This window comes from Perognathus longimembris, chromosome 2 (genome assembly GCF_023159225.1).
Source record: "Perognathus longimembris pacificus isolate PPM17 chromosome 2, ASM2315922v1, whole genome shotgun sequence".
Lineage (NCBI taxonomy): Eukaryota > Metazoa > Chordata > Mammalia > Rodentia > Heteromyidae > Perognathus > Perognathus longimembris.
Window position 1 is genome coordinate 102,907,358 of NC_063162.1, and position 12,645 is coordinate 102,920,002.

The 12,645-nt window shown below is 36.4% G+C and overlaps 1 protein-coding gene across 5 annotated transcripts in view; it reads right to left on the reverse strand.

Annotated features, from left to right (window-relative positions):
* Kmt2e (lysine methyltransferase 2E (inactive)) overlaps nucleotides 1–12,645 on the reverse strand; it is a 78,228-nt gene that overhangs the window by 12,763 nt on the left and 52,820 nt on the right. For all 5 annotated transcript variants that reach the window (XM_048339829.1, XM_048339830.1, XM_048339827.1 and 2 more), the window contains 3 exons: nucleotides 12,133–12,242; nucleotides 8,073–8,337; nucleotides 6,873–6,971 (listed from right to left, as the gene is read on the reverse strand). In XM_048339829.1, the coding sequence (XP_048195786.1) occupies nucleotides 6,873–6,971; nucleotides 8,073–8,337; nucleotides 12,133–12,242 (474 nt within the window). The remainder of the gene's footprint in view (nucleotides 1–6,872; nucleotides 6,972–8,072; nucleotides 8,338–12,132; nucleotides 12,243–12,645) is intronic.

Genomic DNA, 12,645 nt, shown 5'->3' on the forward strand with positions numbered 1-12,645 from the left:
GCTCAGATCCACTGTTCTTTCCTCCTTCATTGTCATCGATGTAGGGAAGAAAGAAAGAAAGATCAGAACTCAAGGTCTGGCTTCCATAATCTTCTCCACATTGGAGCTTCAATTTCAGTAGCTATCAGCAGAGATTCAAACACACCTACATTCTGGAACTACTGATTAACTCTTCTTTCTTTATTATAATTAATAAGGGAACAAAGTAAGAGCCAACAGAATTCAGCAGAGATGCTTCCAAAGTTTCTCATTTTTACAGAAAACTGCCATACTGCAAATTGACAAAATGTTATCCTCACCCTCTTTATTTTACAGGCAAGGAAACTGAGGTCCAAAGAGGTAAGATTACTTGTTCATGGATACACAATCTGCATCTTAGCTCTCCTGATCTGGGACAGGTAATCAAACCCTGAAAAAGTAGCATAGCAAAAGATGATCTTATTTGTTCACTGACACTTATAAGTTTTAAAGCCGAATCCTTCATTAGGTAATTTCAGATCTCTGTGTGTGTGTGTGTGTGTGTGTGTGTGTGTGTGTGTGTGTGTGTGTGTGTGTGTGTGTGTGTGTGTGTACACACACATATGTACTGGTCCTAGGGCTTGAACTCAGGGTCTGGGTGCTGTCCCTGAGCATTTTTGCTCAAGGCTAATGCTCTACCACTTGAGTCATAGTTCCACTTGCAGCTTTTTGTGTGTGGCTAATTGGAGATAAGTTTTGTAAACTTCCCTGCTTTTGAGCAACCTGCAATTCTCAAATCTCAGCCTCCTGAGCAACTAGGATTACAAGCCTGAGCCCACGGGTGTCTGGCTCTGATCTTTTTAATTACCTTACTTGATGCCTCTTTTGCTAGCTGTAAAAGTATTGGCTATGTCAGGGCTTCACTAAAAGTTCAATTTAAAAATGTCTCATCTGTTATACCTGATCGAGGAAGAAGTTATTTACTGTAAGCACTTTTTTTTTTTTTTGCCAGTCCTGGGCCTTGGACTCAGGGCCTGAGCACTGTCCCTGGCTTCCTTTTGCTCAAGGCTAGCACTCTGCCACCTGAGCCACAGCGCCACTTCTGGCCGTTTTCCATATATGTGGTGCTGGGGAATCGAACTGAGAGCTTCAGGTGTAGGAGGCAAGCACTCTTGCCACTAGGCCATATTCCCAGCCCTATAGGCACTTTTTAAACCTTGGGGAAAGTATATTTTCCTAGAATAACTCTTAGCAAGAATGATTTATGAACACTTACAAAGTAGACCAAACCAAGGAAGATACTGTATATACTGTGATTATTCTGAGTTTCCTAAAATAGTTAAAAATTTATGCCAAAAGAAGTTTGACAAAGTCCAATATTCCTTTAAGATAGTGGGAATGAGGGTCAGATAAGAAAGGATATGTTATAAAGACTCATTCAACTAAAAATAAAACACTTGTAAATAGCACAACTAATTGATAGTTCTTTATTTAGAGATGATTTGTAAAGTTTTTAAGTTGGTTAGAATCAACATATAGTACAATATTGTTAAGGAAAGCAACCTCCCATTCATATTTAGTGACTCAGTCAAAGGCACAACTTTTGTTTCTGTAATTATTTGAGCAAATTTTCTGGCTCCTAATTTATTATTCTTTCCAATTAACCAGTGACACACTAGATAAAGCCTAAGTCTTCCCACATACTAGAATCATTCATTGTGTAAGAATAATTCTGAAATCACTAGAGATTCCTACTAGCCTTAGTCCAGTTTTATCTTAAAACACACAAATGTTTTGGAAGTCAAGTCGGCCTGTTTTTTACTTAGATAAAAATCATTAATATACATCTACTTTAAATTCTTGAAGTTCAGATGTCATTCAGCTTATGTATCCATCATGGCTTCTAATGTGTTCTTTGACATCACCAGGTATATAGTATCTATTCAATGAATGAAAAATACTGCCACCATCTTACAGATAATACAAATTTTATATGAAGTCTGAGAACACTACGGGTAACTGTAGAAAACTAGAAGAATTTGGGGTCCCAAATTTCTCTAATTCTGCTATGAACAGCACACTGTCCATAGCTTGTAACAATTGTGCTTGATATAGTTTAGATTATACGTATCACAAATTGCTACTAGAAAGAAGAAAGTACTGTGTCCTGAACATTCTTTTCTAAAACCAAGACTCATACCAAGGCATGGCTCTATCCTGAGCCCACGACTACTTTGTGAGGAGGATTATAGTTTCTAACAGAGGTTTAGATAGGGTTTCCTTTCAGGAATATTGCCGAGTTTAAAAATATTATTAATATGAGTCTTAGGTGTATATATACATGTAAAATATATTTTATAACATTTTCTTATCTATGGTTTTATAAATAGTAAATATGAAAAAGAGGTCTTTCTATAATATTCCTATTGAAGTATGAGGTTTTGAGAATTTTTATCCCAACTATGTCCTTCAAAGTATAAATACATTGGAGTAAAAATGTTAAGTTTATATGTAATTCGAACTTTTGGAAAAGAAACCTTTTTTTCTAAGTCTCATGTTGAGGGAAGACATGAGATCCATAGGCCAAAGGCTGGTGGCTCATGCCTTATAATCTTAGCTACTCAGGAGGCTGATACCTGGAGGATCTCTGTTCGAAGCCAGCCCAGAAAAGCCTGGAGGCATGGTTCCAGACACTGAATTCAAGCCCTGGTACCAGCACCCCAAAAAAAGAATCCACACAAAGAGTTCTGTAATAAAGACCAAGAATAAAGCATTACATATAATATAGCAACTAGGGATGGGGGAAGCTTCAATGAAAAAATTAACATCAGAAAATATCTTATCCTACCTATTCAAGAGAATAACATCTCAACCTATAGCTAGGATTTTCCTTTTACACAAGAGCACACTAAAGTATACAGAGGTTAGATAACTTTGCTCAGTCTGTACAGGTGTTGAATGGTAGAGGTACTAGAATGTGTTATGGAGCTACATCATGATGCGTTTTTGGGGCTTCCCTCTTTTTTTTTTTTTAATTTTGGACCAGCATTGGGGCTTGAACTCGGCATAGAGGCTGTCCCTTAGCTTTCTGTTTCTGTTTCAAAAACAGTGCTCTACCACTGGAGCCACAGCTCTACTTCTGGCTTTTGGGTGGTTTATTGGAAATAAAGAGTCCCATGTGCTTTTCTGGCTTCCAACAGGGATCATCAGAGCCTCCTGAGTAGCTAAGGTTATAGGTGTTAGCTAAGGCACCCAGCCTACTTGACATTCTGGGTTGCCTGCATACCATCTTTTATAAAAGCTTCTCTAAAGTAGTACCCTTGCATTCTTTAAAAATACATTAAATGGCTCTTAATATTCACATTTTTATTACATGAAAAATTAGGCATGTATTACAGAAAGCATGTGTCGTAATGTGAAGATTGGAAGCATTTAAAGATCCAGGGAATCTAGTTCATTACAGGAGAGCTGCAGCAAATAGCCTTATTTTATTTGAACAGAACACCTGGTCCACTTTTATTATCCAGTACTGCCATGTCATTAAGTACTTAGTAATCAATGGTGAGAGAAGTTGAACTGAATTTTCTGATGAATGGAATTTATGGGGTTGGGAAGAGGGGCAAACTCAGGACTTGACTAATAAGCAGCATACTTAGCACTTGAGCCATTCCTGAAGTAGTACTTTGTGATTTTTTTTTTTTGATTGAATCTCACATTTTTATCCCTGCAAGCTTTGTACTTGTTCTTTCCTGGAAGCTCATATAATAAGTGCATGACACCACACCTAGCTATTACCTGACACAGAGTCTTCCAAACTTTTTTTTCCTGGGCTTGCCTTGAACCACGGTCTTCCTAATTTCCACCTTCTTAGTTGTTAGAATTACAGATGTGAGCTACTGCATTCAGTTCTAGTTTATGTGTTATTTATTGCAGTACTAGGGTTTGAAGTCATAGCCTTGAGCTTGCTAGACAAATGCTCCACAATTTGAATTGCATCCTAGTACTTTTTGCTTAAGTTTGCTTTCCAAATTAAGTTCCAGGCTTGTGTATGTGTGTTAGAGAAGGGGGAACAGTGGTCTGCTTACTTCCATCCTAAGCAGCTGTGATTACAAATGTGTGTCACCATGTTCTGCCTGATTTTTGAAATAATAATATCCTCCTCACTTTGCCCATATTGGCCTTGAATGCTGATCCTCCTATCTCCACCTCTAGGTAATTGGGTTTACAGGTATACGAGACCATGCCCAGGAAAATTATTTTTATAAGTACCTCTCTGAAGACAGAGACATTGTCCTATCATTCTCATCAAAAAGAATGAAGCCAACAACCAAAATGCACAAATCCGCAAGGCAACTGAAACTAAGCAAAACAATTTATGTAAAGTAAAATCAAGTGCTTATTGTTAGCTAAACTACAAACGGACAGGTATTTTTTAACTTCCTGATTTTATCTGGAAAGATATTAATGATTCCTCTTAGGCAAATCTGGTAAATCTTCATGTTAGCTAATATCGATTATAACTTGTAATAGTAAAGAAGTCTGTCTTGTAACAGGAGACAATTTAAATCAATCTAGACATGTTTCTCAACAATAGTGTAGTTTTTATAGCTTTAGCCAGATTTTTTTAAGTTGCTGATTCCAACTACTGATGTTCATCTGGCCAGAACAGATGGCAAAAACTAAAAAACTAAATAAAAGCTGACTCAAAAAAATTTCAAAGACAAATATTAATGCTTTGGGAGAAAGAAAAAAAAATCATAGTAATACCATAAAAACCCTAGGAGGTATGCTTCTGTATTCTGCTTGATTATATGTAAAAATTTTATAATTCAAACAATGTCAAATGTCACAATAGAAATAGTGAGACTGAAGACACTTAGCAATGTGTATAGGTGTGTAAAAATCTCTTAAATTTTTAAAGTTTTATTTCATATTCTTTCAAAATACCAAAAGTATATTTACATTTTCAATTTTTCTATATTTTTCCATACTCAAAACCTTAGTGTCATTATGAGTATGCTGAAATGGATGTAAAAGCTTTGATGCATTTTTATTTTATATCTTAATACAACATACTACATAAGCAGGATCAGAACCAAACTGGAATCACCAAAGTATGCTTAGGAAATATACACGTATTTTCTCCATGAAGTTTTAGCATCAGTAAAAGGGTATCCAATTTTCTGGGATCTGGAAGTAAGAACCTCCTAAACTGTCTTCCAGACAAGATCGGGCACGTTCAGGGTGGTATGGCCGTAGACTAAAGTGTCTTTTTCAGCATTAAAAGAACAGTTTGAAAGTTGGACTAGAGATATGGCTTAAGTGGGAGAGCACCTGTGTCTGCCTACCAAGCATAAGGCCCTGAATTCAAAAGCCCAGTATTGTTAAAAAAAAATAAATAAATTTAAGTAGCCCTATCAAAACTTTCAAAATAGAATGCAACCATGCAATCTTAATTTCACAAGTGGTTGCTATGGTTCTTTTTTCAAAACATTGTAAAAGAGGTTCCTCCTACCAGATGTGTCCCATATGAAACCAATGACACACTAAATTGGTCTTCTAAAAGTTCTTACAGGGGTAATTATAAATAATTGAAGGTAGAACAGAACATTACTGAAAATCAGTAGTCAAGAAAAGATCATAGATCATAGATAATTTGGGAAGGAACAGTATTTTAGGTATAATTCAGTCTTAAAAGATTAAAGATAGGGGCTGGGAATATGGCCTAGTGGCAAGAGTGCTTGCTTCCTGTACATGAAGCCCTGGGTTCGACTCCCCAGCACCACATATATAGAAAATGGCCAGAAGTGGCACTGTGGCTCAGGTGGCAGAGTGCTAGCCTTGAGCAAAAAGCAGCCAGGGACAATGCTCAGGCCCTGAGTCCAAGGCCCAGGATTGGCAAAAAAAAAAAGATTCAAGATAATTCTTTTGGATACAGGAACCAACCTCCTCCTCTATAACAAATCATTGTTCACCCTTATTTTTTGTCATCCCTACCCTATTTCAAAAGCAGTGTTTTTGAAATCCTGAGCTAAGAAACAGTCCTTCCTGTATTGCTTTTACAATTATGAACACTATCAATACTGAAAGGATTACCATCTTAGTGGTGATAAAGACTCAAGTTCAATGAGCCTACAAAAGCAAATTTATGAAGATCCCACTCCTAAGTATGTGACATATGAAATTCTATGGAATATAGCATTGCAAACATGAGAAACAAGCATAAAAGCAAAGGGAATGAGGAAAACCTACAGTTTGTAAAGAACTTGTCAAATCTTAGGGCTGTAATCAAAGTATAGCATACTTAATTGCATCAATGCTAACTGATTCTTTTTTATAAGATTTTTCTTTTTTGCAGTGTTGGGAATAGAACCCAGGACTTTCTGCATGAGAGGCAATTGCTTTACCAGTGATTTTTATGAAATAGGTGTCTAGATTTTACAGACAGAATATCTGCATGCAAGCACAAGGATTAGAGATCCTAAATTTATTTTTATGAAAACCTTATTTTATGATAACAGTACTAGACTACAAATAGGAGCTTATAAGCCATATAGGTTGTTTTGCTTAAGCCATTTATTTGCTGGCATTGTAAGGCTTAATCATCATGAAAGGAAGGATACATTTAGCTAATGAAAGACATACCGAGCAGTACTTGTGGTATTAAAATTTATTAATGTATCTCAACTTCATGTTAATGATTTTTAAATGTCATACATTGTCTACACCAATAACAAAAAACAATGTAATTTGTTTAAATGGTATTGACAAAGCAAAATAAAAATGCTCACTGTTGTACTTCAAAGAGAAGTGAAAGCCCAAGTAAAGGCAGCCACAATTAATTCTGGGAAAAGCAGCTATCACTAAGCCCAAAGGCTTGTTAGCAAAAAGCAACTACTGGCTTCCCAACTTACCATCTTCCTTTTCCTTTCTGCAATCTGCTCCTCTGATTCCATTTCCACTTCATTACTAACAGGAGTTTTTTCTTCTATGTCATCAATAAAATCTGGCTCCTAAAAGATGAAAATAACTTTAGGAACATCAAACTATATTGAAACATGCTTTAACCACAACTCAACATATATTAATAAACCTACTTAAAACCAATTTACTCATTAAAAATTGTCAAAATCGTGATATAGTCAAATATGCTTTCAAAAGTTCTAGTCCAGCTGGAGGCCAGTGGCTCACATCTATAATCCTAGCTACTCAGGTGGCTGAGTTCTGAGGATCAAGGTTCAAAGACAGGTTGGGCCAACAAATTGGAGACACTCTTCTAACTAGCAAAAAGCTAGCAGTGGAGCCCTGGCTCATGTGATGAGTGCCAGCGGTGAGCAAAAAGGCAACAGTGTAAGATCCTGAATTTAAGCCCTAGTACCTGCACCAAAACAAACCCCCCAATAGTACAATTTTTTATTAATAAAGAGCCATTGTTCTTAAATATGTAGCACGACCTTATGTTTCTATTTGTCCCACATTAAAAAAAAATTCAAGAGATATGAAGTAGTTTAAAAAACTTAGGAAACACTATTCTAGAAGATAGGCCCCTTATTTACTGAGCAAATCCTTGATTTTCACATTTTTAATGGTCTTATCTGCTTAGAGGGAGGGTATATAAAAAAATGTCCTTCTGGGGTAGAAGTTTATAGGCCAAATTTTATCCCTTAAGTATTAGCAAATTTTCTTTCAAACATCTTATTTGCATTAGACTGATGACAACTTGTGTCCAGATACTTAGGGATAGGAATTTTTTTGGCTGAGACTTTAAGAACATTTGGAAACGTAAGTGCTTTACAATTACCCAAAGTTAGGAAAATCAATTCTTCAAGGATTTGTTGGTCAAGCTGTGCCTTAATAATTTAACAAATGTACGCATCCCAGCAGAACTTATATTTAAGCTTTAAGGTACTTTATTAAAGAAGGGGAGTGTTTCTCAAATGGTAGCATGCTTATCTGGCCAGTTAAGGACTTGTGTTTAATCGCCAGTAATATCCCCTGACAAATAAGAGAATGAACCAAAATAGTGTTAAAAATTTTTACATTAAAAAAGAGGCTGAAACATGACATTTTTCTTTTATTAATATAATTTCATCAAGAATCAATAGAGTTTGTACCTGATTATTTGATACTGATAGTCTCAGTGGAGAAAGCTTTCTCTGTTTCATTTCTGGGCTTTTTATTTTGTTGGTTGTTCCTTCACAGTCCAAAGTAATATTCTGATTTTGTGTATCTTTTTCTTTTGAAATATCTTTCTCTTTTTTTCCTTTTTTTCTTCTTGTCTCATAACCACTATTGATGTTTTCTGTGGCTTCTGAACTTCGTTTTAGAACAGGGCACTCTGGATTTTCTTTGAGGCATGCACAGTCCACTTTGTATTTACTGCGGACGATAGATACAAATTCAAAATATAAAATAAAACCAGAAAATTCCTAACCCATATTCTCTGCATACAAGATTATATATAATTTCTGATTATAACTAATCCTTAACTTTTTTGGGGGGGGGCCAGTCCTGGGCCTTGAATTCAGGGCCTGAGCACTGTCCCTGGCTTCCTTTTGCTCAAGGCTAGCACTCTGCCACTAGAGCCACAGCGCCACTTCTGGCCGTTTTCTGTATATGTGTTGCTGGGGAATCGAACCCAGTGCCTCATGTATACCAGGCAAGCTCTCTTGCCACTAGGCCATATCCCCAGCCCCTAATCCTTAACTTTTTATTCTGCATTCCTGGTAACTATCGCAAAACAAATAATTTCTCATGAAATCAATGTACTAGACTTACTTTTGACCACAGACTGGGTCATAGGTAAAATATTATGGGGAAAAAAGTGAAAACATTCAATGTTATGATAAAATGCTACTGTATGTTACACCAAATAAAATTAAGGCAAAAAGAGTGATTACTTCAGTGGTCTATGAGTTGTAATAAACTACCTAAACAAAAATGCTAGATTTAGCTAGGCGCTGGTGGCTCACACCTGTAATCCTAGCTACTCAGGAGGCTGATGAGATCTGAGGATCACAGTTTGAAGCCAGCTTGGGCAGGAAAGCCCATGAGCCATTTATCTGCAATTAACTACCAAAAAGCCAGAATGGAGCTGTGATTCAAATGGTAGAGCACTAGCCTTTTACAAAAAAAAAGGTCAGGGACAGCACCTAGGCCCTGAGTTCAAGCCCCAGGACTGAAACACACACACACAAGCTAAATTTAACAAATACCAAACCTTAGTTTGTATTATGCTTTAAGAGATTAATAAATATTTCTTTTTAATATTTTGAAGGTGATGTACAGAAGGTAAACAGGCTTCTTTTAATGGAAGAATGAATAGCTATCTCTCATTTTCACACCAATAATTAGTATTTCTGAGATTCTACAAGTAGGATTAAAGTTTGGGCCTGTATGACTATAAAGGTTTGCTTTTAGGATTGCAGAACATCAAGTAGTGATAGCAACAACTTACGTTCATTTAAAAAGTTACTCTTTGCCAAGAAATTTAACAGTTTACATGTTACCTCATTAAAATGTTAAAATAAGGCTCAAAGAAATGAAAAAAAATACTGGCCTAAGGTTACATAGCTAATAATAAAACTAGAGTTCGAAAGCAGATAAATTAGCCTATAATCACAGCCAATTAGCAGGCTAAGGTAAGAAGATCAAAAATTCAAGTTCAGCCTGGCCACACAGCAAGAACCTGTCTTTAAAAAACAAGGCTGGGAATATGGCCTAGTGGCAACACTTGCCTCATAAACATAAAGCCTTGGTTGGGTTCAATTCCTCAGCACCAGATATATAGAAAATGGCTAGAAGTGGCACTGTGGCTGAAGTGGCAGAGTGCTTAGCCTTGAGCAAAAAGAAGCCAGGGACAGTGCTCAGACCGAGTTCAAGGCCCAGAACTGGCAAAAAAAAAAAAACAAACCCAACAACAAAACCAAACACCCAATCCCCAAAACAATAGTTAAAAAGTATGCCAGACAAATTTCCTTTTTTTTGGGGGGGGGGGGAAGGGTGGTCATGTGGTCTGAAACCTTAGGGTCTGGGCGCTGTGTCTCAGCTGTTTTTTTGGTCAAAGCTAGTGCTTTACCCCTTTGAGCCACGGTGCCATTTCCATTTTTCTGGTGGTTAATCAGAGATGAGAGTCTCATGGGTGTTCTTACTTGGGCTAGCTTTGAACCATGATCTTCAGATCTCAGCCTCCTAAGTTAACTCAGATGACAGGTAAGAGCCACCAGTGCCCAGCCTGACAAATTTCTTAAATAGGGTAGGAATGCAGCTCAGTGGCAGAGTGCTTGCCTAAAATGCCCGAGGCCCTGGGCTCAGTACTCAATACACACACAAACTCCACAAAAATAACATTTTCCTTGGACTAGAATAAAATTTTAAAGGTTTACAGTATAGATTTAGAACAATGAACGAATTGCTTGGGAATATATCCTGGGAACCAGTAATTGACCTCTATCTCTCAAAAAGTGAACAATTCTATTTCTAGGTCTCTACCCTGAAGAGAATGTGTACACATGGAGACATAACCCAAAAGCTACAGCTTTCCTTTGTAATAATAAAGGTGTATCTATAATGGAATAGATAAATGTCAACAGCAAAGAAAATAAATGAACCAGAGCTCTAACAGTGTAGTTTCAACATGTGTAATGAAAAAAATGAGAAAAGTTGAATGTAGGATAAATACAAGTAGTATAAAATATATTACTAAGATAGTAAACTTTTTTTTTTGATATGTACTATATTCCTGGGGCTTAAACTTAGGGCCTGTACCTGAGCAAGATTAGCACTCTACCATTCAAGCTACAGATACACTTCCAGCTTATTGGTGTTTAACTGTGGATAGAAGTGGCATGGACTGTACTGCCCAAGTTGGCTTTGAACTGTGATTCTCAGATCTCAGCATCCTAAGCAGCTAGGGTTTACAAGCATGAGCCAATGGCACCTGTCTAAAATAACTTTTATAAAAGAAAAAAACCACACGTGTAAACACACACAAAATCCTAGATACTATTTTTGACATGAATGTGACAGTAAAATGATTTATAATAAATGTACCAAATTAAAGGTAGCAGTTAGTAAAAGAAGAGAGTGCTGCAACCTGGCTACTAAGGAGGCTTCAAAATGGATTTTTTAAAGGCTTGCTCTCAATTCATCTGCTTCTGCCTCCCAAATTGTGGGACTATGGCCTGAGCCACCCCTACCTCCCATCTGTATTTTGGGTGAAGCAGGGGGAGTATTTGGGATGAAACCTAGGGCCTTACACATGCTAGGTAGATGCTCCACCACTGAGCCACAGGCCTGTGTTTGTTTATTTAGGAAATTCATGAACAGGATTTTTATTTTTCTTTTGCCAGTCCTGGGGCTTGTACTCAGGGCCTGGTCACTGTTCCTGCCTTTTTGTACTCAAAGACTAGCACTCTATCACTCTACCAGCTTCACTTCCTGCTTTTTAGAGTAGTCAATTGGAGATAAGAGTCTCACGGACTTTCCTGCCCAGGTGGGCTTAAAACAATGATCCCCAGATCTGCCTCCTGAGTTGCTAGGATGACAAGCATGAGCCACTGGTGCCCAACTGAATAGGATTAAAAACAAAAATCTTTAAGGGTTATATAAAGGAGTTTCATTTCAACAAGTCAGATTATGAGTAAGATGCATCTTGAGTAATGGCCTCCCTCCCTGATCTTTACCAATCCCATCCACACCCTGAAGTTATAATGAACGAGCTTTATATTTTTTACAAATTTAAAGCAAAGATTTTATTTACAGAGTTAAGATTTAGTTTTTCCAAATGTTTCAGAACAATAGTGCATAGCTTCTTTGCTGGATCTCAAACAATGCTTTAATTACATTGCAAAGCAAGTTTGGTACAATATATTCTAAGAAGCAAAAGTGAAATTATTCATTCATAGTGATAAGCCAAATAAAATATATAACTAAAACTATCCCCTAAAATGTAAAAGAAAAAATTCCCACACTTATGGCTCACTTGAACATGTAATATTACAATAATAAAAAGAAAATAATTAGAAAATAAGCAATAATTACACAATGGAAACTATTAGTCAACATTTATTTTCAGTTGATTTACCTGACTCATGATAAACTGCCATAAAAATAAAGACAATACTTAAGTTACTATGAAATCATTAGAACTATTTAAAATAGACCAGAACTTACCAATTCCCATAGTCAAAATCAAATGCAATAGTAATTTCAGTACCCTTTGGAATATTTTGTATAGAATAAATGTAAAGATGTATGGTTCCATCTTCTATTTCATGCCTCACCTGTTAAAAAGAATAAATTTACATTCCTATAAATTACATTATGTTTTCAGAAATAGCTAATCCTATAGCTGGGAAAACTATTCGTTAAGTATTTAGCAAACACACAACTTGGGAATTATCATTAACTGCAAGCCTTAAAATAATATAGCAGCAGTTATCATGTGAAAAAGTTTATCAAACATATGTTCTTGTCCATTGCAACTCCCCCCACTCCAGCCTACCATGTGGCATCCAAAAAAGAAAGAAAACCTATTTTTATCAGTTTAAAGATGCATATTTCTTCAGTTTCTAGCATCTCTGAAATTGGAGTATTATACACGTAACATCTTGAGTTTAATGCAGTACAACAATAAGTTTATGATGCTTTATTTCTGTATAGTGTAGTTTTGCAAAAAAAAAACAA